This window comes from Dermochelys coriacea, chromosome 1 (genome assembly GCF_009764565.3).
Source record: "Dermochelys coriacea isolate rDerCor1 chromosome 1, rDerCor1.pri.v4, whole genome shotgun sequence".
NCBI classification, from domain to species: domain Eukaryota; kingdom Metazoa; phylum Chordata; order Testudines; family Dermochelyidae; genus Dermochelys; species Dermochelys coriacea.
Genome location: NC_050068.2, coordinates 14804978 through 14830233, shown reverse-complemented (window position 1 = coordinate 14830233; position 25256 = coordinate 14804978). Strand labels below are relative to the sequence as shown.

Here is a 25256-nt window from a genome sequence, read left to right as displayed (position 1 = left end):
AGAAGGAAAAGATTAATCCTAGTTCTGTGGCCTAAGCATAACTTAATTGCTGTTTATACTAGTTAACCTGCTCTGGGAAGCAGACAGTCAGTTTCATATCTATTATAGTGCAAGTCTCCAGTAGGGGTGTAGGTATGTTAGGGATGTGTGATGCCATTAAACGTGAATGCAAAGCACTTGGTTAAAAGTGAGTCAGTTCAGATGCAGTTAGGTGAAAATAAGCCTTGGCTGTCATAACACGTCTGTAACTTTTCCCTATCCCCCCTTTACCTGTCATGCTCTCAAATGTTAATAAAACATCTACTTATTTTTTTTTTTAAACTGGCTCAGGTTTCTCTCTCCCACTGTGTACATAACGGTAAGTACGGTGTTTGGTGTCTCAGCACCCAGATACAAAGTTCTTTTCTACCAACAGGCGACGACAAGGTAATGAAGCCTTTTGAGGTTATGTAACTTGTTCCAAAGGAGCTTTCCAGATCTGAGTCCTCTGTAGTTTTTGTCTTTAGCAGATGGGACAGCACCCTTGCTATTGGCTGTTGCAGGCTTGTTTGCTGACCACTATCTGCATACTTTCCATAAAAGGGCTATGCTACCAGGTCTGTTTCTACACTGACATGATTGTTTCCTTCCCCACCAAAACTGGGAGCTAAAGAGGAGGAGTGTCATAATGTGATGCTTCAGCAGCTCTGGGTTCTCTTTGCATCGAGGGGGTGATCCAGCTCCAGTTTGAAGTCAGTGAGCAGACCACCATTGATGTCAGTGGATGTTGGCTTCTTGTAGACATTCCAACATGGTAGCCACTCAGGCAAAAGAGAATCATTGCCAAGGCCAGAAGAGTCTTCTGTTGCAATGCACCTGCCTGAACCAAAGTGGCAGCCTTCTCCTACTGCCTCTGTCAGAGGCCTTTTAGCCTGATTGCCATCCTGGCTCCCGGTAGGACGACTGACAGGCCAATTTGTGAGTTCATTCAAATAAACCCTGACTGGCTACCACAATCCTGATGTGAAGTGCTGATGAATTGTCAATAGAAAATCCATTGGCTGATCAGCCTTAGAGAATCTCCTAATGCACGAACCTATTTACTTCAAGAACCCAGTTTAATTAAGGCTTACATTTCAGCTACTGAGTTGACTGGAGTAAAAGAAGGGCTAATTAAGGTAGGGTATAATCTCTACTAAATGAACTGCATAAAGACTGTACAGCTCTGGCACACTGAGGAGCAGGCCTGACCAATAATATTGGACTTTAGATTGATTTTTTTATACTATTATAAATTGAGGATTGCAGAAAGCAATATTGGCAAATACTTCGGTAGCAAGTCATATAAAACAATTATGTAAAGAACCTCATTGATTCAATGAGCTGAATGTAAGACTTGGTGATGGTTTCTCCTTTGTAGTGCTGTGGCTGCTGTATGGCTTCAGTAGCACCACCTACTGAAATGCTAGAGAGGTAGGAAGTGTTCCAGGTGACTTTTCCAAGTGGCTCAGGAAGAGGTGGTAAGATGACTTGGTGAATCTGGAGCTGTCCCCAGTGGATCTCCAACCATAAAATGCCTGGGAGCTATGGTGTTGGGTTGCTAGCTTTTCCATTGTGGGGGTTGGGTAGCATTGTGGAATTCTGGCCTCATTACTGGGTAGTACAGCTTCTGACATAATTCTGATGTTTGGATATAGACTTAACGGTGAGGGGGGTCTCATGCCTAGATGTGCTGATCCACAGCTTCATTGCCTTCAGTGAGATTTGTGGGTGCTCAGCATCTCTTGGGAGATATTAGTTAGTTGGAAAGACTATTATTGTCTTGGAATTCTCAACCGAGGATTTTGAGTTAGCAAGTCCCCCTTGTATTGAGAGAGAATTATCTTCATCTGAGGAACTCATACCCAGTGTCTGGCACATTACAGAAAAAACTTGCTAGTTTATGAAAGGTTCACTGTGAGAATACAATCATGGCCACTCACTGAAATTTTTCAAGCGTACATTTCAGTTTACTTTTATTCCTCAGAACCTTACAGTTTAATGGGGGCATTAATGGAAATAAAGTAATCAACAATAGATGGGTGTTTCTAGGAAGACTGTTTTTCTTCTGAAACTCCTAAAGAGTTTTATTTTGTCCCATATGTGCCATTATAAAGCCAAGGGTAAGATATCCATAAAGGCTATAAAGTGGGGATTAAAGTGTAGCGCAAGGCTGGCAGTGCCTTTAAATCTAATCCTTTTTAGCTTATACCTCATTCTGTGATATACAGTATCATCAATGAAAAGCAATGATAATGTTAATATTTTAATGCATTTATGCTTTGAGACCTGTTTCTCCGATTTGATCAAGCTCATTAGAATCAGAAAGCCTGTTTAAGCATTGAGTGCCTGTTTATTTAAACTGGGTCTAGAAGTAGTTTATTCTTATTTTTCCTGCCTCCAAAGCTGTGTTTGGGGCTCTACCGGACAAATAGAAAAATGCGGGGCTTGATTCTACTCTTGCTCACATCAATTAGGAATCGCACAAATTAAGTGAGATTAGAATCAGGTCCTTGGTGGTTGCCCCAAAGAGTTTATAATCAAATTTTAGACATGACATGACATGACTGGGGGATAAGCAGTAGGAAGCAGGTGCTTTGAGGAAAGACCAATGTTACAGCCATAAGATCACATGGTTACTCACTTCAGTTACATGGGCCTCAAAAGAATCGTGAGATTCCCGACAAAGATTACAATTCATGTCCACATGTATACAAAGCACAATCATTTTTATTATAATGAGCCAATGCGGCTTTATCTCCAATTTAATCTCTGCATGAGAGCTGGATATTGAGAGAACTATGAATTTTTAATGCACTATATGCAATTAAATTATTTAATTCATTATTGATAACATTGTTTACCAGTCAGTGTAACTGAGGCTTATTCAAGCTACAGCCCTGTTTTATTGAGACGACTTCTTGAATATGCATTTAATATGAATTTGAAAGCAGTAGCTGCAATCAGTGGAGCAAAGCTTGACTTGCTCATTATGCTGTTTGAAAATGGATGCTGGAGATGTTGGTTAGTGAAAAGTTGTATCCTTACAGACGCAGAATTTAGGTGTTTAGCAGGATATCCTGATATTCGGTAAATCCAAATATAGAAGTCAAAAAGTTCTGTGCCATGAATTCTGGACAATAAAGGTTCTAACATTCTTTAATGCTCTAGTACAGTGGTTCTTAACCTGGGGTGCATGCACCCCCCCCCCCACAAGATGCCCTTTCTGGGGGTGTGAGACATGCCAGATTTTTTTAGACGGTAAATCATCGAAAACACAAATTAAGCACAGGCACGTAAGTACAACTACTTTGTTTCTTCAAATCTATGTTTATATGTATATAATTCTCTCTCATTCTATAGTTATGATATATCTAGGTTTAAGGAACTGACCTACTTCAACGATTTTTGATAAGGGGTGCAAAAACATATTTTGAGAACCAAAGGTGTGCAGGCTGCAGTAAAGGTTAAGAACCACTGCTCTAGTACTTCACACATCCATTTCAGTTGTCTTAGAGTTCCTGAGCCTCCTTGATCTATTGGCTTTCTCAGCATCCCTTTGTCTCACTTTCCTTCTCCCTGCCCTCAGCTTCCTCTGTATGCCTGCCAATTGCGGCTGCTAGTCCCCTCTTTGGTTGCCCTGCATGCTGCAGATGCTCAACATCTGTTAACCAGAAGATACTTCTGGTTCCTCCTAGTGTCTCTCTCCGTGTGGGATCCTCCAGTGTTCTATCTGCCCTTCTCTCATTCCTCCCTTTTCCAAAGCTGTCACTATTTAACATTCTCTCCACTTACACTGAAAAAAACCCAAGGACTTAATGTTGTTTTAGCAAACGTTTAAGGCTATGTACCTTATTCTGCTCTGTTACACAGTACATGATAAAATTGGAGTAAAGCCATTAACCTCTATAATGTTACTCTGGATTTTTATGGATACAATTGAGAGCAGAATCTGGTCTTATGAGCACAGGACTCAAATAAGACTACCCAGTTAAACTTGGAAAATACAATACATGTTTGCAACATAATGGGTTAAAATGGTGGCTTTTAGGGTAGATGGGTGTCTTTAAAACCTCCGTTTAGGTGACATGAATACTTTGGGGAACAACGTCTGCCTATATTGCTGAGTAGCATTTGTTTTGCAGTTGACAAGACAGCAGCTGGAAAACATAAACTACGCGGGACAGTCTCTCCCATTTGTGTGCAGACTCGTCACCCTCTCTGGGCTCTGTGCTGCCTACAAATGCAAATATCAAGAATATCAGAATATGGTTGTCCCATAACCTTAAATCTTTATCAGTGTGCAGTCAGAATCTTTTTCATGTTGCCACAGATCATATGTTTTTGTTGTGGATTTGGTTGCAGAGGATGTATTGTGAACTGCCATGGAAATATTCTTTGTTCTTGATGTTCGTTCTCTCTCTCTCTCTCTCTCTCTCTCTCTCTCTCTCTCTCTCTCTCTCTCATATGCAGCCAATAAAAAGAAGGAGAAAGAACGGCCGGAAATTTCCCTCCCTTCAGATTTTGAACACACGATTCATGTTGGATTTGATGCTGTCACAGGAGAATTCACGGTAAGTGTTTCTGGGGGGAAAGGAGGATTATACAGTTGTTTATCATTAGTGGAGCTGGGACATATTCATCTTTCATAAAGTAATGCCAGAAGGGACTATTGTGATCATCTTGTCCGATTGCCAGCATAACACGGACCAGAGAATCCCACCCAGTGTAATTCAAATGTAGAGTACTCCTGGAGGAATTCTGTGCCACTGCGTGGATGCAGAATTCAGGTTCCTCCGCAGATTTCTTTGCTTCTCTGCAGAAAATAACAGGGAAGCAAGGGGAAGCCTCAAGAGCAGTCGTGTGCCCACATGGTTTCTGGTGCACAGAGCAGCGAGTTTGGGGGAGGCATTGCCCTGCCCTCCAACAGAGGCCAGGCGTGGGGGAGTATGCGGGGTCACATGCCACTGCCTCCAGTGGGGAGGCCCCCCATTTCTGCAAGAGCAGACCTACTTGGTTGAAGAAAGGTTCAACTCTGGCTGCTGACTCTGCAGCTGGATGTTGCCTCCTGGAGCCTAGTGCTGGTTGTGCTCCTCTTCTGTGTGCTTGGGAGCCTTCCTGTTTTCTGTACCAGGTTGAGTGCCCACAGTGGGGCAGGGCAGTGCGGAAGTAAGGTGGGTGGGATAGGGCAGGGGGAGGGGGAGTGGGATGTGGGAATGAGGGGAGGGGGATAGGGGTAGGAGACTATGGGGAGAGGAAAAAGGAGGGAATGGGGAAGGGGGATGGAATGGGGGTGGGAAGTGGAAACCCGGCATGCGGTATCCCCTCAGCAGCAGCACCCCCACCCTCCCAAGGACCCCCCTCCGTGCCAAGCTCCAATCACCTTTACCTGGACCCCTCTGCAGAGTCCCATTCCCCCTGCACCTGGAACCCCCCAATGAGCCCTTGTGCATCCACATTCACCACTGAGCTGCCCACACCCAGATTGCACCACATAGAACACTCTCAACCCACACTGAGCCCCTCCACACTTGGATTCTGCTGGGTTGAGCCTGCCTGCCCATACCTGGTGCGCCTGGCACAGAGGGGCAGGGCCCTGGGTGTTTCTGAGGAGGCCTGGCCCTTGTGCTGTGTCAGGGTCAGGTGCAGCCTCACCACCGAGTCCCTGTCCTGGGGCAGGGGCTGCAGGTGATCTCCTATCTGTGTACAGCCAGTGGCCTGTGTTCCCCACTTCCTCCATTGCTGGAGCCTCCACATTTATTTATTGACAAATAAAATTTGCAGAATTTTGTGGAATTTTAAAATGTGCCCAGAATTTTTTTTTTGGCACAGAATTCCCTCAGGAGTACTATAACCTGATTACCGGAAGTTTCCCTGGTTGTGGAACCTGGCACCAATACGCTCCAGAAACGTGGTCTGTGGGCCAGTTTTTCACTACCTGTTCTTAGTTGAAGTGGACAGTGAGCCAGCTTTTTTTTGCATTGCTGGGCCAGGGCAACAGAAAAGGCTAAACTGCCTGACAGCTATGTCTCACTGAGCTCCAAACTTCTCCTTTAGGAAGCAGCCAGCTCCCCACAAACACTCCTGTTCGTGGGCAGCATGTGCTTTCCTAAGGCTAATGGCATCTGTTTACATTATCCTTCTTATTGATGTGCAGAATATTGGGAGGACAGGGTTATGCTGTAATCTTGCTTACAGTCAGTAGTAGTTCATATCACTGCCTCTGGGGCTCTCCTGAGCTAACCAAAATGCAACAGTTTGTCACATCTGACTAGCAGATCCACAAATCTATTCTTGAATGTAGACTAGCTGTTGGAGGAGAGGGGGAGGAGCCGTATCTTGAGGCTAGTCTGTAAAGTCCCTAACACACTAGTATGAAAAACAATAATACCAAATTATTCAGTGTCTTTTGTGAGCTTGACAAATGTGGTCACCAAATTTATTTCACTTGTGGCTAAAGCCATGTTTCTGTGTTGAAATTCTGTTTTTAATGTTTGGGAGACACTCCATTAGATGCTGTTGGAATTACCACATGGTCACAACCAGCACTGGGCCAAAATATGATTTGGTGCCTATCGAAATACTGCATTACAATAGCACCAGGAGGCCTGAATCCGGATCAGAGCCCTAATTGTGCTGGATGCTGTGCAAACATATGGTAAAAGAGCTTACAATCTAAATTACCACTGTAGTCGTTTTACAAGTGGATAGTCACATAATAGTACATTTCTTTATATTGCATATAAGACGAACCAAAACACGGGGTCTGCCTCTTCCTCTTTTGAACTTTGGGAGCTGGATCTGAACTTTGGGATTCAGAGCTATGGGGCTATTCAGAGCCTGCTGATTTCAGTGAAACTCCACATGACCATGAGGATTTGCCTGCATGCATGGAACTGCAGTATCTGGACTTAATTTCAAACCTACGTTGCTGGGCGAAGAGAAGGTGTTAATCCAATAAACCCTCTCACAAACAATGAAAAATCCCAGAAACTGAGTGGCCGAACTAAATGTTTTAAACAACCTTAGGCTGAGTGTAGACTGCATCCAAGAGTGTGGTGGTAACTGCTTGGAATGTCTCAAACAGGGTATGCCAGAGCAGTGGGCTCGGTTATTGCAGACCTCCAACATCACCAAATCGGAGCAGAAGAAAAACCCCCAGGCAGTGCTCGATGTGCTAGAATTCTACAATTCCAAAAAGACCTCCAACAGTCAGAAGTACATGAGTTTCACAGGTATGTGGTAAATCTCTGATTCTGCATTACTGAGTGTGACTCCCTGATAAGTCCTTGTGATTTTTCTTTTAAAAATTAAAATAAACAAACAAGCAAATGCCAAAACACCTTGAGAGTTGTTTTTACAAAGTAAATGCAATTTTCTTCTGCTCTGCCAGCAGCCTTTCTCCTTTGAAATCCAGCTTGAATGTCTCCTCTAATCCCTTTGCCAAACTGCTGCAGTTGTGAATGAGGAAGTGTGTAAGCTGGGCAGGTCCCAAAACATGTAGTGCTTTATGAACTAAAATCAACACCTGTAAACTAACAGATAGATCTGCTCCCAGTCAGAGTGTTTTTTTAGTAAGAGGGCAGCTAAATTCTGCATCAGCTTCAGTTTCAGGATGGATTTAAGAGGGATGCATTGTGTACACTATGGTGAAAGCATCTTAAGCATAGGGCCCTAGGACATAGCTCCAGGGGATTGCATCTTTTTACCGCAGGGAATTTGTCCCCATTATGGTTGCAGAGTTTTAGATTTCCTGTTTCCTCATCTCACAGATGGCAACCTGCTTGGGGAACTCGCTAACCTGTGTCACACTTAATTTCCTCCAGAAACTTTTCTTGGCATGTGAGGAATCTAGACAAGTTCCAGGCCATATATCACTCATAGGTAGCAATCCAAAAAAGGCAGGAATCTTGAAAAATAGCCTCATGTTCTCTTAAACTTAATTGGTTTGAAATGATTAATGCATTTCTTTGGCCAGGGCCGGTTCTAGGATTTTTGCCGCCCCAAGCAAAAAAATTTTTGGCCGCCCCCATTTTTTTTCTTGGCCCCCCCTGGTTCCGCCACAACTCTGCCCCTTCTCAACCCCTTCCCTGGCCCCGCCTCTGCCCCTGGGTATGCCACATTCCCGCCCCCCGCCTTTGCTTCCTGCGGCTTCCCCCCCGCAACCTCCTGCCCTAGCTCACCTCTGCTCCGCTTGCTCCTCTGAACACGCCACCGCTCTGCTTCTCCCCCCTCCCTCTCAGGCGAGGGAGAGGCAGCGCGTTCAGGGGAGCAGGCAGAGCGGGGGTGGGGGGAGGGGGTAGAGGAACCGCTCCCTGCCCCAGCTCACGTCCGCTCCACCACCACCGCTTCCCCCGAGCGTGCCGCCGCTCGGCTTCTCCCTCCCTCCCTCCCAGGCTTGCTGCATGAAACAGCTGTTTTGCACATGGCAGGCCTGGGAGGGAGGGAGAGGGGAGAAGCGGAGCGGCGGTGGCGTGCTCAGGGGAGCAGGCGGAGCTGGGGCGGCGGGGGCATGTTTCTAGGGGCGGCATGGCCAGCGCCGGAATGCTGCCCCTAGAAATGTGTCGCCCCAAGCACCTGCTTGTTTTGCTGGTGCCTAGAGCCGGCTCTGTCTGTGGCAGTGAGGTTGGGGCTGGGGAAGTCATGGTTCTGGGGCCTCTTTTAAAAACTGGTCAAAGAAGCAAGCAATGTCCCGGAATTTGTAATAGCTTCCTCTGCTGGTGTCTGTGTGCTCCATGCTCAGTTCTTGAGTGCTTCTGCACAGACTTTTGTTCACTGTCATTTTTCACCCTTCTGGAAAAGCCTGCATAAGGCCCTGGCTACATGTATTGCGCCAACAGTAGGGGCTGGTTTACACAGAGGATCAGAACCTGCTGTTGCTACCAGCTAAGGTCACGGGCTTGTTACCCACCAACACCCCTGGTGGTGGCGGCTCAGCATCTGAGATGGCTGCATTCCAGTGCTGGGGGAAGTGACATGTATATCTGGGAAAGCACTTCTGGACTTTTCGGAACAAAAGGTGTCACATTATAGTGGGACAAAAACATGGAATATTTACACCTGGAACCGTAGTTTAAGCCTGCTTCACAATACTCTGTCCCTTTTTAATTTTTTTTAAGTGCTAAGCTGTTCCTGATCATCTGCTACCCTTGCATTCTCTAGAGGTCAAAGTTTGAAGAAAAACATCTTTGAGCACTTCTGAGTTTTCCATTTGTATTAATGGGGCTCAGTATGCCAGTCTGGTGACTTGTGGCTAAGGCACTGGACTGGGACCCAGGAGATCTGGGTTGAATCCCTGGTTCTGCCACAGACTTGCTGTGTGATACAGGGTAGGTCACTTAAACCCCTTAATCACTTTGTGCCATGAGTCACAATCTGTGAAATGGGGATAATACTTCCTTTCTCCTACCCTCTGTTTAGCTTGAAAGTTCTTAGGAGCAGTGTTTGTCACTATGGGTTCATGCAGTGCCTGGCATGCTTGGGCAGCAATACAAGTAATTTATAATAATTCCAACTGTATCTGTTCTGTTTTGTTTTCAGATAAATCTGCAGAGGAGTACAGTTCATCAAATACAATGGTGAGCTTTCTGTTTCTTTTATTAATGTTTGTTTCATAGAATCATAGAATATCAGGGTTGGAAGGGACCTCAGGAGGTCATCTAGTCCAACCCCCTGCTCAAAGCAGGACCAACCCCCACTAAATCATCCTAGCCAAGGCTTTGTCAAGCCAGGCCTTAAAAACCTCATATATGTTTTATATTTTAAGTTTAACAATGTGCATAAAATAAAACTATAGCTGTGGAGACATTTTTATGTTTAATATCAACATTCTCTTTCACTACTAGCCTACCCAAAATATGGCTAAGCAGCGAAGTTCCCTCTAAGCAGCGAGGTTGTGTGGCCGTGCAGTTGTCTGTCAAGCACTGCACAGGCACTTGCAGCTGCAGAGGGCAGAGATGCCTCTCCTCCAGCCCTGGACCTGCCGGGTCAGTACCTGGTTTAGGTACATGGCACCGGGACCACGCTCAGCAGGGGCCCCGCAGCCCGGCCCGGCGCTCCACTTCACTTGCGCTGCGGCCCAGCGTCGGCAAGACTGGCTCCTCTCCGGCCGCTCCTCTAGGCCCACTGGCCCATGGCTTCTTTGACCCTGCTCCCCCCAACCCACTTGCTCCTCTCAGCTGGCTGGCTGAGGGCTCCTCTCTCTGCCTCCATCACCCACCAGTAGGCAGCAGCCACTGGCTGCCTGCTTGCCTGTGACAGGGAGAGGTGGGGAGCGGGGGGGCAGCTGTGAAAGGAGCCCACAGCCGCTGTTGCTGCTCTGGGCCGCTGGTGAGGGACGTGCTGCGGCCGGCGGAGAGGCGCCCGGTCCCAACCCAGCCCAAGCCCGGAGCTGCTGTGGGCAGAGGGTCCTCTCTTCTCACGGTAGTCCTGGAGCCGCCTCCTACATCCCAAACCCCTCATCCCTATGTTGGTGCACGTAACAAAATTCATCCCACCCATGTGTGGGAAGAATTAGAGGGAACACTGCTAAGCAGAATTAATTGTCATTTTAACTTTTAAAAATTGGTATAAATTGGGATGTCTAGCCTACAAATGCTTCTTTTCCTTTTCCTGTAAACTTTCTGCTATTGAGTTTACTGCTTTATATTCCAAGTGATTTTTGTTTGCGAATATTGCTGCGTTCATAGAAACAGATCTATTTCTGGACTTTATATTAGTGAACAGCAGTTTCCCCTATGCAAAATAATCTGGAAAATGAAAGCCAGCCTGCTTTTTATCAGGTATCAATAAATGTCTATGATCTGACCAAATTTAATTATTAGCATGCAAGGTCTGATTAGTGAACCACTGTTGATGATTAACTAAATTAATCTTGACAAATAAAATTAAAGGTCATCTTCTCTCTTCTTGACCTGTACTCCAACCATTCCAGCACATGTTCAGCACCTCCTTTTACTGAGAAGATACAATTTAAAAGGTTTGCTGTTTGTTGGACATTGGGTTGTGTGTGTGTGTGTGTGTGTGTGTGTGCGGTATTTTTTAAGTAAGCAAACACAAAAGGATTAAACAAAATACTTTACAAATATATAACCGCTCCATCATCATCTTGTATTTCCTCACTACAATACCTTTATCTGGAGTGAGTTTGCTGTCTCTTCATCCAGAGGCAATGCATGCCTATCCAACTATGTTTGGGTCTGCCTAATAAAGGAAAAGGAAAATTTACATTATAAGCTTTTGTAACTGTTTCCTCTTGTTGTAAAAATGTGTCTGTCATTAGTAACATAAACTGTTTAACTGTGCTAACATCTAATAAGGAAGCAGGAAGCTGTCATCTTGCCAGGCTGTTGACCTGGGGCTTGATTCTGTGAGGTGCTCAGCAGCCTTATCTTACTAATTTTTTAGTCAGAACCTCTTAAGGTAAAGTTCAGTCCCTTGCAGAATTAGGCCCTCAAATTTTGATAAAACAAGTGCCCCTCAGTATTTAAATGCATGAGGAAGGCTGGAGACTTAAGGTCAGTTAAACTCGCTAACTTTTACAGAAGTAACTTTGGTTTAATATTGTCATATTATTGTGTCTCTGCCAGCTCTAAGGAACTGGTGGGAAACCAAACAATCAAAACTAAAAATGAACCCAAAGCATGAAGACAAGTATAACTGTTGTGGTGATCAGGGGAAATATGCACATGGATACAGTCACTATTTTGTAAAGTAATACTATGATTTTTAAATCTAGTCTATTTCAAAATAATAAATAAAAGTAGTTTCAGGTTCTACTCTTCTCCCTGAGTAGCCCTTGCTAATTTTTGTGGTTTTACAATCACACTTAAATTTGTCCTGTTTCTGTCCCACACGAACGGGAGAATGTCAACACAGGGAAACTGTGAAATTGACTGTACACAAAGTGTGCTCAAATAAACAAAGGAAACTGGAAAAATAGAGAACTTTTGTTTTTACCAGTCTTTATTATAGTTTTATTATATCTTTATCTTTATTATAGACAGTTTAGGCTGTCACTTCTATCAATAGTAAGTTTAAAAAATATTCAGGCAGAAGTGATTTTGGTTTTTGTTTGTTGACTGTGTCCCTTATATAGGAAGGGATTGTGAAGTGTATTATTTTTCAGTTATGCATATATAGAAATAAGGACTCTATATCAGATTTGAAAAGGCTTTATAGATCCATATAGCTACTATATCCTGTATGTATTACTGAAGTAGGACCTGTCAGTATTGAGCCTGATCCACAACACTAAATCTGATTTCAGCCTTATCTTTTAACTTTGGGAAAGTGTGTGGATCTGGATCCAAACTTCATGGCTTGTGCCCAACCCTGACCATAATATGGAAAGGGGTGGCATACAGACCTTTCACAGCATCAGTGCAGGGGACAGTGTCTGACTGCTCCTGGAGAATATGGTATCACTGTAAGGATATAGAGGTGCTGAGGCCACAGTGATCTTAGCCATCCGTTTAGGTGAGAACAAGTCAGTCTCGTTTCTCAGTAGGTGAGACAATAACAAACACTGTGCAACGGAAGTTAATCTGCACCCAGAGCCATGTTATTTATTACTCTGGTTATTAAAATCAGTGTGGTGCTTCTGCCAACGCTTGATTTGTTGGCACAGCAGCATGCTTTAGCTGTGCTAACAATCTGCCCAGGATCTATTCCTGTCACTTAGGGTTGTCCCAGAGAGAGAATCTACTGGAAAAGCAAGTTTTTGGGGCGGGGGGTGTGCTGTACTAATCACAGGTGTGGTCACTATTTTTAATAATATCTTTGGGAAAGAAGTAGCGAGTCTGTCTGTTAGCTTGCCATACTTGAAGAAAAACTCTCACAGTCCCTAGACTCGAAGTGGCACAAAACAAATCTGAGGACTGAAAACTACCTTCACCTGTAGCTAGGTGACATGATGGCTCAGGAGAATGGTAAATGAAGAAGGAGCCCTTTATTCTCTAAGAGCCCTATTCAGATCTGTCCCAGATCATTACCATCTGATGACTGTTGGTAGACTTGGTTCAATTCCCAGTGGGACAGGTGTCCTGGTCACAAAAAGTACCATCGGTGTTCCATTGTTAGTAGCCTTCTCGGAGAAGCCAAAGATGAAGGTGTCTGGAGACTGAACCACTTTCTGTCCCCTCATGATTAGACTGGTTGAAGGCATGTGACATGTGGTGGGGCAAAGGGCTCTGCTCTGTGAGGTGTCTCTTCTGAGCATTCACCACTCAGTGACCTACTGTGGTTTGTACGCAACCCTGCTGCTTCTGGAAAAAATGGGGAAGGGGAATCAACACCCTCCCATGTGTAAACCCTCCTCCTATTTGGCCATCCTCACTAGTGACAAGTGCCTGATAACTCTGCCCACACCCATACTGTTGCTAAAACCCTCCTACATCCCCTAATGGCAGGTATCTCTGGCTTTCCTAGCTGTCAAACCTTCCCCTCCACTAGCCCAGACTGGTAGTTATGGATGTCTGCCGTGCTTTACTTTACATAGGACTTCCAAGAACATAAGGGAGAGCCTGGACATATTTAAAAAATGGCAAACACTCACAACTGACCTTCCAAGCCGCATGTGTGTGTGAGAAGCTTACACTGCTGCTGCCACCACCTCTGCAAGAGGACCCATTCTGACAAATAAATAGAGAACTTCTATCTCCAGAACTGTCGGGCAGGTACTTTTCCTGATCGCCAACCATCTGTTGGAGAGAGAAACTGCTAGCCCTACAAAACGCTCTTCCGCACATGGAGTTAGCTGGATTTTCCTGGTTGGGGCACTTTTCAGATCCAGCAGTTGGAGTATTTTTGTTTAATAATTTTTTTTTTACATTGTTTCTAATGTAAAAGGAGAAAAGCCACTGTTTATAACACAGGACAAAAATGCTAATGATCTTGGAGGTGGATGCCTTCTGGCAAGATGGAGAGCCTGTATATTTCATAATGTCGGTTTGATATGCAAGTCACCACTAGTTGCTTTGATTTGGGAACATTTTATGCGTAAATCATGCTGCTTTCAGGGACATAGGTATTAAGCACATATAGACCAGATTAAAAACAAGTCAGATATCCACACTGTAGGAGCTGTATAAAATATGGGTGCTGGAATACTGCTGTTGAGTCCAGTCCTAAAATCGAAAGCCTCTTACCTAAAATTGCAGTGTACTTTGCACTAGATCAGATTTAGATGACCTGAACCAAAACGTGGGAGCCAAACACCCCTGAACTATGCAGTTTGAATTTGCACCCAAAATTTTGTTTTCTGGACACATCTCTAGATGAAACTGACTTCTATGAAATTCAGTTTTAGTCATTACAAATGTGCAGTGAGAGACAGTCCCTGCCTGGAGCGCCTAGAGCTTAGTCAGATGAAAGATTATTATTATTGTGGTGCACTGAGAAACTTGTTGGAATTATAAGCTATCACTTTGAGTGGTGTGAGGTGTTTCCTGGTCCTACTCGTAAGTTATGGGGTCTGTAGGGAAGCATACAATCACTCATCAGTCTGCAGAGAACAATTCAAGAAGAAGGTGGGGTGAGTTGTGCCTTGCTGTCTTATGGAGCAGCCTGTTTTATCCATCTCTGATTTTGGTTACTGTATGTTATCATTCTGGATTCTAAGAATAAAAGTAATTATGTTGCAACCTTCCAGAAAGACCCAAAAAACCCACCATAAAATACTCTGACTTTTGTTTGTATGCCATGAGCATAAGTTATTCCTATTGTATAGAAGGGAAATGGAGGCACAGATCTCTTTAGAAGCAGGAAAAGCTTGTTTTCAATTTAAAGATCAGACTCTTCAGACAGCCATGTGCAATTGCAGTCCCATTTATCTGGCTTTGTGGTTTCATGTAATGAAAAAAATCATGTAGCAAAGTATAATTTTGACTTACCCTCATTCTGCAACCTGACCATGTGAAGAGCTTCATCGCCTTCTATGACACTTCTTACCCCTGCTGATCTGAGCAGCTAGTCAAAGTTTGAGGCCCTAGGGCTTTCTAGTTGGGAATAGAAGTCAGTGATGGAGTCTGGTATTTTGCAACATTGTTTATTTACAAGGAGTGTAGAAAATCCTGTTTCCCTGAGAATGAATCAAACACGGTACAATGTTCTGGCTCTCAGCACCCAAACTACTCTTTCCAGCCAATATCCCAGATTTCTTTAGGTATTTTCAGGATTAAGTTGCCATCTGCTTACTCAGTGTCTCTCCCATGCTTTTTGCTTAGACACTTTTGGATACCCAGTGGAACTCTCCACCCACATAATGCTAATTTCTGGGCAGGCCTCTCTCTTAAGTGAGGGCTTGTGATACTCATTTGAAATGGAATGTGTTGGTTAAGCTTTTAACAGGTTCCCTGCAGGGACATTTCAGGATCAGAGCCTTAGCTAGTAATTTATAACGCAATACTATTTCTATAAGCAACCAAAAATATCTGATATTGAGCCATTGCTGCATAATGCATAATAATGCTGCATCTCAAATTCCCTCCAGCGTGCATCACTATCCAACATGGAATGTTTCAGCAAGCCTTCAGGAGTCCAAGAAACCTGGTTAATGGATTTTTTTAGGGCCTGATCCTGCAAACATCCATGTGCTCATGTGTATAGTTCCATAAATTTTCTAATGGGTTTAAGTATTTGTATGCATAGGCCATCAAATTGTCACTTTATAGCATAATCCAAGAGATCTGACCACGGTTTCTTGTCAAACCCGTTTGATAATCATTCCCATTGTGATTTGAAGGGCTTAAATGTTAGAAGCATGATTCCATTTCTGTGCGGAGTGATTTAAAAAAAAATTATTCTGGGACTCCAAAGGCTATCTTTTGTCTTTTAACCAAAATGCAGAATGTGAAGGCTGTATCAGAGACCCCTGCAGTACCGCCAGTTTCAGAAGATGAAGATGATGAGGATGATGCTGCTCCACCCCCAGTGATAGCTCCACGACCTGAACACACGAAATCAGTGAGCAAGCTAGAAATCTTTGTTCCCCTCCTACAGATTTCACCACTTTGGGCTAGACTGCAACTTGAGTCTGGACAGGGTAAGGGGTGGTGCACAGCTGCACTTCCCCAGGAACATAATTGAGAAGAAATTGTGACGCAGAGTATGTCTATACTTTGAGCTGGGGGTGTGATTCCTAGCTCAAGGAGACATACTCATGCTAGCTCTGATTGAGCTAGCATGCTAAAAATAGCAATATGGCTGGGGTGGCAGGAGATGTGGGGGCTAGCCTCCCCAAATATGTATCTATGGTCTGAGATGGTAGATACTTGGAGCGCCTACCCCTCCCGTTGCATGTCACTGCAGCCAAACTGCTATTTTTAGCATGCTGGGCGATCAGAGCCAGCATGAGTATGGCTCCTTGAGCTGGGAATCACATTCCTTTTTTCTGGGGAAGGAGTAAATTACTTCATGCCTTTTCATAGAGCAGCTTAATGGAGCAGCCTCCATGCATTCAACCATGGAGCTCTTAATGTTGTAATGCTACTTACTGTAGTAATATTTCTTTCATTGCTTGGCACATGCTACTGCTAAGGACATATGTCTAGTGCATAGAGGTCTTTTATTTTTAATCTTCCTTTAATAAAACATATTTCCCTTCCAACACAAAGGTGTACACCCGTTCTGTGATAGAGCCCCTTCCACCGCCTCCTACCAGAGATGTGGCCACCTCGCCTATCTCTTCACCCTCTGAAAACAACACAGCATCCCCTGACACAATGACCAGGAATACAGAGAAACAGAAGAAAAAGCCGAAGATGTCAGATGAAGAAATCTTGGAAAAATTAAGTATGTGATCTTTTAAAATCCATATTCTGATTTATTTGGTGGCTTGGAGGCAAATTCCGTTCCCAAATCCTTAATAAGCAGAGATCCTCTGACAGTTACATTCTGAGATTTTTCACTTCAGGCTTCACTTTATGACTCAATGTTTGTGTTATTCAGTGACCAATTCAAGTGCAAATTTAAGCACTGAGAGCCTTATTTTGGGCATGCTGAGCACGATGATTACAAGTGAAGCCCACTGGGAGCTGCAGATGCTCAAACCCTGTGGCAATTAAGCCCTGAATATATACATATATTTTTTTCAGTGTGAAAGCTGAAGCCAACGTAGATGTTGCTTTTTCTCAACTCTAGGATAATTATATTTAACTTTATTAGGCTGAAGATGAGCAAAGCTTATTACTGTGACTACAAAAAAAAAACAACCCCAAACCAAAAAACCAACCAAAAAACCTAAATAAAATCAGCAAAAGGATATAGGTAGAAAACTTCCGCATTGCTCTCCTTCCATAGATACCATGGCCTAAAGGGACTGTTGTACAACATGTGGCAGGCACCTTTTTGAAGGGGACTGGTGGTCATAGGGTCAGTTGCTCACTCACCACTTTCTGTAAATCAGGTCCTGGTAAGGGATCTCAAAAATTGAGATGCCCCAAATCACTGGTTCTTTTGGAAAACATAGGCCCAGCTTTCCATCATGTCTCCCAATGGTTCAACAATTGCTTTCTATCTGTAACATTTTAAAAGCATTCTGGTACAGCTGAGACCAGCAGCAACCCTCAGAAAATCTTCTCCCCTCTTCCCAACAAAACCAAATAAAAGGGACTTTCCTCACTAAAACTCTCACTCCCTTAAACAGAAACCTTTACTGCTCCCTTCAAAACCTGGGTAAAATTGCTATCCTGAAGGTCCACAACCTCTGACGTTTAAGTAGTCAGTTGGCACGAGCAAATTTTAAAAATGTAAGACAATAAAACATGACTTGCAGATCAACTGTAACACAAATATGAATCATAATGAAATCCAGGACCAGCTCCTCAAATGGTATAAATTAGGGTAGCGCCTCTGAAGTCAAGTAGGAAAAAACTTCCCAACTCTCAGGGTAGTTAAGCTCTGGAATAGACTTCCAAGGAAGGCTGTGGAATCCCCGTCATTGGAGGTTTTTAAGAACAGGTTGGGTAAACACCTGTCAGGGCTGGTCTAGATTTACTTGGCCCTGCTTCAGCGCAATGGGCTGGATTAGATGACCTCTCGAGGTCCCTTCCAGCCTGACATTTCTGTGATTTACTGTTGTTTGTATTACCATCGTCCCCAGCCATGGACCTAGACCCCATTGTGCTCGGTGCTGCACAAACACAGGCCCAAAAGACAGCCCCTGGCCCCAGAGAACAAAGGGGTGACTATTGTGTAACAAAAGGCTATTAAATAGAATCAGTTGAGTAATTTAAGGCAATGTGAGTGCAACACTTGCAAAGTCACCACAGCTATGTGGTATTAAATGTGTCAGCCTTGCTGGATCTGCTTTAAAGGGTCATGTGTTCTGCATTGTGTTAGTTCTTTCACATTGGTGCCTTTAGCAACATCCTCTGGCAGCTGCAAGATTGTTTTTTTGCTGGAAGCTTTGCCATCCATTGTCTCCCCAGTGTAATTCTATTGAAGGGAGCAGAGCTGAACTTGCTCATATTGGGGTTCAAGTTTGGCCCATAGATGGGTCTTCTGACAACCACTTAGAGCTCCTGCAAACATAATTAAGAACATAAGAACGGCCATACTGGGTCATACCAAGGTCCATCTAGCTCAGTGTCCTGTCTTTTGACAGTGGCTAATGCCAGGTGCTTCAGAGGGAGTGAACAGAACAGGTGATCATCAAGTGACCCATTTCCCCCGTCGCCCTTTCCCAGCGTCTGACAAAGTTTAAAAGCTTTTCTTGCACCTGCAAATATAGAAAGATTTTAAAGAACTTTTAGCACATATGCAGCACTTTGCAAACCTTACTAATCTTGCCAACCTCCTGTGAGGCAGGGAAGTATTACCCCATTTTACAGATGGGGACACTGAAGCAGAGATTAAGGCCAACGTTTAATAACATCCCAACTCCTCCTAAATCCTGTCGTTACCCCTCTCTAGCAGTTATCAAACTTACAGCCTGAACCCAAGGCTCAGGCCTTACACTGGAAAAGAGGTGTCTTGAGCCCTTGCCTAGCAGTTCATCCTCAAGGAGCAACAGTCATTTTTATAATTGTGGTGTCAATTCTTGCTTTGTGTAGTTGGGCTGCCCCCTGGTTCCTCTCCATTACTTCTGTCTGCCCCAGATCCTGTGGTTTGGCTGCGCCCCAGTGGTGTCTGAAAATAGCCTGTTTTTACATCGCTCACCACTGGGATTCCAGACCTCATTACTAAATGCAAAGTGATCTGCAAAGGCTACTATGCATCTAATTGGTGTTTCTTGCTCAGCTCTGGGCACTTGTGAAAATCCCACCATATGCTGACTGCTCAGGTAACTTGCAAACACTAATTCTGAAAAACCCTTCTGTTCCCAATTCCCATATTAACTCCTAGAATGGCACCGCTTTGGCTCTTTCCATCTGCCTGTGCTTTCGGAAAGCTTGGCTTTAATTTCCCCTCTGATTTCCAACCTACCCAGGGGGATGATGATACTTCCTTACCCCTCACAGGTGTTGTGAAGATCAAAGCTCTTTGCAAACAGTAACTGGAAGGACAAGTAACATTGAAATCGAAACACTCCACTGATTTTTGACAAAGGTCTTCTAAAAACCAGGAAGGTTTCTCTCAGAACCCTGCCTGGTTTCCTGCCAGGTTGCCAGCCAGGCAGATTGCCTTGGAACCAGGCATCCCAGGGCTTCCAGGTTCTGTGGCTTTGGGGCAGCCCACCAGGCAATATGCCCTGCAGCTGGGGACCCCCCGGCTTCCAAGGTGTGGCACTGGGGAAGCCCCTTAAGCAATCTGCCCCATGGCGAGGGTTCTGTCCTCTTCCATGGAGAACTTCAACATTTTGGGATTTTGTTCCAAATTGGAATGAAACCAGATCTCCAGCTATCAAAATCCTCTGTGAAATGGAACACTTTCCTCTGCCCAGCTCTACTAGATACAAATCCCTGTCCTCTACACTCAGCCCTCTCCCTGCAAGGGAGCTGAGCAGCCGTGCTGGTGGGAAAGTATGAGGATCCACCGCATGTTAACTGTGGTGACAATGAAGCTTATGGCCTTCCAGCAAACTAGTTCTCTTTTGAGCCCTGATCCTGCAGAGAACTCCCTGTGAGCAGCTCCTGCATCTGCCCAGTGCAGCCGCAGGCATTTACCCATGCAGAGCTCATTGTGAGGTTGGGGCCTTGATGCATAACGGATTGTTCTTGCATTGGAGTAAAACAAGAATTTTAAATCACACTCTTCCCCCCTCCCTTTTTTTTAAAGGAAGTATCGTGAGCGTGGGGGACCCCAAAAAGAAATACACACGGTTTGAGAAGATCGGGCAAGGGTTAGTATATGCTGCTTCCCCCCCACTCAGTATACACACAGCAGAAAACCCAAGCTGGGTTTGTTTGCTGGAAACAGTATCATAACATTTTCCTTCCTTCCCCCTCCCCACATACTCTTGAGTCATAGTGACTGTGAGATTTTGTGTGATTGTTTAATATTAAAATATATGTCATTAGATGACCATGTTGCTAAATATATCTATCTGTGTGCAGGGAAAGAACTGCTTATTTCCAGTGCACAAAACATCTTCAAATTACAGATTTGCTTTCAGAATTAACCCTCTCTGCTCAGCGTTGGTTTTGTGTCCCCTCGCAATGGAGGGGGGAGCAGGAGTATCAGATGTACTACCTCTTTCTTTACTGAAATTTGACTCCATTTTTTAAGATGGCTGTTGATCTATTGTACAAATGTTTTCTCTCTGTAGTGAGCATACAGATGGTTAACTTTTGTTCCATTTAAAACTATGCAGGCTTCTCTCTCTGTGTCTCTTTGGGCCATTAAAGACAATGGAAGATTTGCTACTGAATCCAGTGGATGCTGTCCCTATTACAAATGCCATGTCTGTCTTGCCTCGCTGATTCAGTCTACCCTTTAATCTCTGCCATGTTGCGGGAACTTTGGTGCTGTCGTGTCAGTTTAGATGGGATCAAATCATGTTCCGAATTAGTGATTTTCCAGAACAAGGTTCAGTCCAAGACCCTAACCATGTCAAGAGATTGTTGTGTTATAGCAAGTTCCTCAATATGTTCTATGTCACTCTTTAGCCATTGGGGTTTGCTCATAAATATTTCCGGTTGCTATTTGCTCTTGGAAATGTTGTGTGGAAACAGAGTTGAAATGAAATGTTCATTTAAGATAAAAATTTAATGGATTGGAAAATTCTTCTTTTATGTAAAGATGTCACTCTTGCTGCTTAGCATTAATCATGTGTTTTCTCTCCTCTTTGATTAGAGCTTCAGGCACAGTATATACTGCAATGGATGTAGCTACAGGACAGGAGGTGAGTGCTGTCAGATTACTTCTTCATTGGGCTTTGGAATAGGCCCTACAAATTCTAATTGACACGACCAAATATAGAGCTTCTTTCAAAGCTTCATCACATTTTAGCTTTTAATTAGAACGCTTGGTTTAATTTAATGAGGCCTGGGCTAGTGATCTGAGCATAAGCCTGGAAAAAACCAGGATCTCCTAAATTCTACACCCTGCCTAACTTCACATTTGGAAGGATTTTTTTTTTGCAGCCAGGAGGATGGGGGTGTGTGTAAAAATATATTAATTATATGTGATATTAACGTACATGTTGTATATTTACCTGTATAGTTCAATTTCCCTGAGCTCTTCCATAGAGGGGCGCATCTACTCTATCCTCTTTTAAGTCCCCCTTAAAGACCCACTTTCCATCCACTGCCTACAGTGAATCTAATTGACCTGCTCCGAAAATCTTTGTTTCCCTTTCCCAATACAACCTCTGTCTACTTGCTTGTCTGCCCTAAGGCTGATAGATTACTGAGGCAGGTACCATCCCATTCTGAATGTCTAGAAAGACCAGCACATCATGGGCAGTACCAGAAACTAATGACGATGGGTTCACAGCACCTCAGAAAATAAGGTCCTATATATTACATGTCTATTAGACAAATAAGAATTTTGTAACGACAGAATAATGTTCATTCTAATAATACTAAAGCTAGTGTTGAGATAAACAGGAAAGTTTGTAGTATTATTGGTACTTGAAATATGGGTCGATTTTGCAATTATACAAAGCCAACAATTAAATAGCAGTAGTCTTGCAACTATCTGCTTTTTTGCTGACACTGTATTAGGGACTGAAAAGGGGGGAGACGACAAAGCACTAATAAAAGTTTGACTTCACATTTTTGAAAAGGGGAACCATGTTGGCTGCTGCTTGTTTCTTACAATTCCTTTGGAAAAGTAGTATGAAAGTTTATTGTCCCTGTATGTTGCTTCTTAGGATCCCTTTGCTGAGTTCCATACTGATACTCAAACCCATTATACACAACTGCGTAACCCATGGACTTAAATGACTTCCAGTAATTCCTGGTTCTCAACATGGTGAGAGCATGTTCAGGCCCTAGACTTTACATTCCTGAAATCCTTAACTCTTGTATTCAGTTAACCCATTCCTTGCTACACCGAGTTCGTCATTTTTGGACACCGGTATCAATCTTTCCTATTATTCTGAAGTTCATTGACATTGAATGGCAGCACATTTAAAAATAATAAAAGGAAATATTTTATTTATACAATGCATATAACCTGTGCAACTGCTTGTCACAATATATAACAGGCTAAGAACTTAGTAGGATTATAAAAAGACTCTACAACTATATGGATAATGAACATCCAGAGTTACTAGTGTATGAATTAAAAATAAAAGATGAAACCAGAATTTTGGAAGGGATGGATGCTTCAGTGCATAAGCCACACTCTGACTAATGGATTAGAAAGAAACTTTCCCAGGGGAGTGCGGGGGCAGTCAAACAAAATAGGGGTTAGTTAGTTGGGCCACTGTTCTGATCCAGTCTGGCAATTCCTGTGCTCCTAGGTTCTCACCAGTTCTTCTTTAGATCCAAGATGGCTTCTCCTCTGGCTGTGTTCTTTATTCCATGTGTCATAAAATTGTCCTGTTTGTAAAAGGAATCTCTTTGACTGTTAGGCTGTTTGTTATCTAACTGATATATGGATGGTTAAAATTCCCCTGGTCTAGGGATTTCTTGTCTTCCAGCTCTGTGAGGTCTGGAGCAGATACCCTCTGTTTTTCATTCCTCCTGTCCTAAGGGAACAAATGTTACCTCTGAATGTTTTGCTGTCAAACTGTTGACAAGCAGCACGTTCTCTCTATTCTCACCTGTGTCAGGGTTTCCTGTAGCATCTATCACCATAATATCTAAGTGCTGATTGTACCTATCTATACCGGCATTTTCCTTGCTGGCTCCCATCCATTAGAAATGCTGCCTTTTCTGCAAATAGCTCTTCGCCATAAAGACGTAACTACATTTCCTTCACTTTATCTTTGCCTAAATTAGGGATCTCAAACACGTGACCTGCGGGGTTATTTCTTGGGACCACCAAGTTCCCTGCGCGGGCCCCCCACCCCTCCGGAGTTATTTCCTGCGGGCTGTCAAGCTCCCCTCCCTCCCGCTCTCCCTCCCCTCAGCGTGCCGTGTCCCTGCTCCTCTGTCGACCTCCAGGTGCTTCCTGCCACCAAACAGCTGTTTGGCAGCATTTAGCACTTTCCAGGAGGCGGGGGGAGGAGCAGGGAGTCATGCGCTCAGGGAAGGAGGCAGAGAAGAGGCGGGGCACGGGTGGGGATTTGGGGAAGGGTTGGAATAGGGGCAGGAAGGGGGTGAAGTTGGGGCAGGGACTTTGGGGAAGGGGTTGGAATGGGGGCAGGGAAGGGGTGGGGCCTCATGAAAGGGGTGGAGTGGCGGCGGGGCCAGAGGCAGCAGGGGCAGGGGGGGATATAAGTGATGCTGCCCTCAGGCCAATGTATTAGTCCTCATGGTGATTCAAGTTTGAGATCCCTGGTCTAAATATTATACAAAAAACCAACAGGACGTTAATACAGTCAAACTGATTCTGCCAGCTTATTCATACTGAGCAGTCCCATTGATTTAACAGTTAAATGACTATACTGTGAGTAAGAGTGCCTGAATTGGCCTTTGTAAACTGGTATTGTGACTATTTGGATATAATGGCGAAGAGCACATTGCATGAGACCTCTGTCCATTCTGTCTGTTTATACACACACACAGATTTGAGTATGTGCAGTGATGCACTGCAGAAAGATACAGACCAAGAGACTATAATAAGAGTCCACCCCATGCCCCAAGTTTTGGCTAGAGATGGGCCTGAACCAGACTCTCAGTTCTAAACACCACCAAACTTTGGATCTGAACACTGCTGCTCACCGTTGTAGCTCTAGCTATAACAGAGTGAAATTAGAAAAGGAGTACTTGTGGCACCTTAGAGACTAACAAATTTATTTGAGCATAAGCTTTCGTGAGCTACAGCTCACTTCATCGGATGAAATTAGTACCTTGGAAAACTGCACTTAAGCTAAATGAATTTGTCCCACAAATTTCTTGGAGCCTCACTTGCATTTGAAAGAAGATGCTGATCCAAAATAAAGAGAGCTGGATTCCTTAAAGAATGAGCTTTTTAGAGAAATCAGTCCATATTGTAGTAAGGAGCTATTGGTTATTTTGCCGAGAGTACTGCAAGGAGCAAGTCTGTCCAGCTATGATGCAGACTTCTAGTAAGAAAATACTTGCCTCTCTCTATTTTTTTTGCTTGCAACGCTGAATGCTACTGGAAGTGGACTGGATGAAAGTACTTACACTGTTACAAAACAGCTGAGTACCCTGAGATAATAATAATAAAGTGGTGTTAAACTTTATTTGAAAATTGGACTTAAGTAGCAGAGACTAGCAACTGGCAGATTTCTAGGGATGTTAATATATGAATGCTTTACATATTTTTTTCTCTCCTACTCTTAGGTTGCAATCAAACAGATGAATTTGCAACAGCAGCCCAAGAAAGAACTTATAATTAATGAAATCCTTGTAATGAGGGAAAACAAAAACCCCAACATTGTCAACTACTTGGACAGGTATGCTCTGATTTAAAAGATGGGCTGTGTATAGCCACTGGCAGCCCTTTCACCTACCTCGGGGTGATCCTGTTTGAATCCAACCCAGGGTGATAGTTACTATACAGTGTTACTATGTGCCATGAGTTTGGTGCTCTTGGTCCAGTTCTTAGTGGGCAGGTGTCTGCATCAAACAGCCTTTGCTGGCACTCAATTCACTGTAAAAATGCTGGCATGGAAGGCTTTAGTGCTATACAGTCAGGATTCCAAGTTGTATCCCTCTCCTTTGCTGCATTTTAGACACTGAAAGCAATTTTCTTCTGGCCACCCAAGGAGAAATGGA

General features: G+C 43.8%; 1 protein-coding gene across 5 annotated transcripts in view; it reads left to right on the top strand.

Annotated features, from left to right (window-relative positions):
- Positions 1 to 25256, top strand: part of PAK1 (p21 (RAC1) activated kinase 1) — a 111087-nt gene that overhangs the window by 62977 nt on the left and 22854 nt on the right. For all 5 annotated transcript variants that reach the window (XM_043504074.1, XM_043504071.1, XM_038409032.2 and 2 more), the window contains 8 exons: positions 4492 to 4592; positions 7106 to 7253; positions 9559 to 9596; positions 15865 to 15981; positions 16632 to 16809; positions 20236 to 20299; positions 21253 to 21301; positions 24822 to 24934. In XM_043504074.1, the coding sequence (XP_043360009.1) occupies positions 4492 to 4592; positions 7106 to 7253; positions 9559 to 9596; positions 15865 to 15981; positions 16632 to 16809; positions 20236 to 20299; positions 21253 to 21301; positions 24822 to 24934 (808 nt within the window). The remainder of the gene's footprint in view (positions 1 to 4491; positions 4593 to 7105; positions 7254 to 9558; positions 9597 to 15864; positions 15982 to 16631; positions 16810 to 20235; positions 20300 to 21252; positions 21302 to 24821; positions 24935 to 25256) is intronic.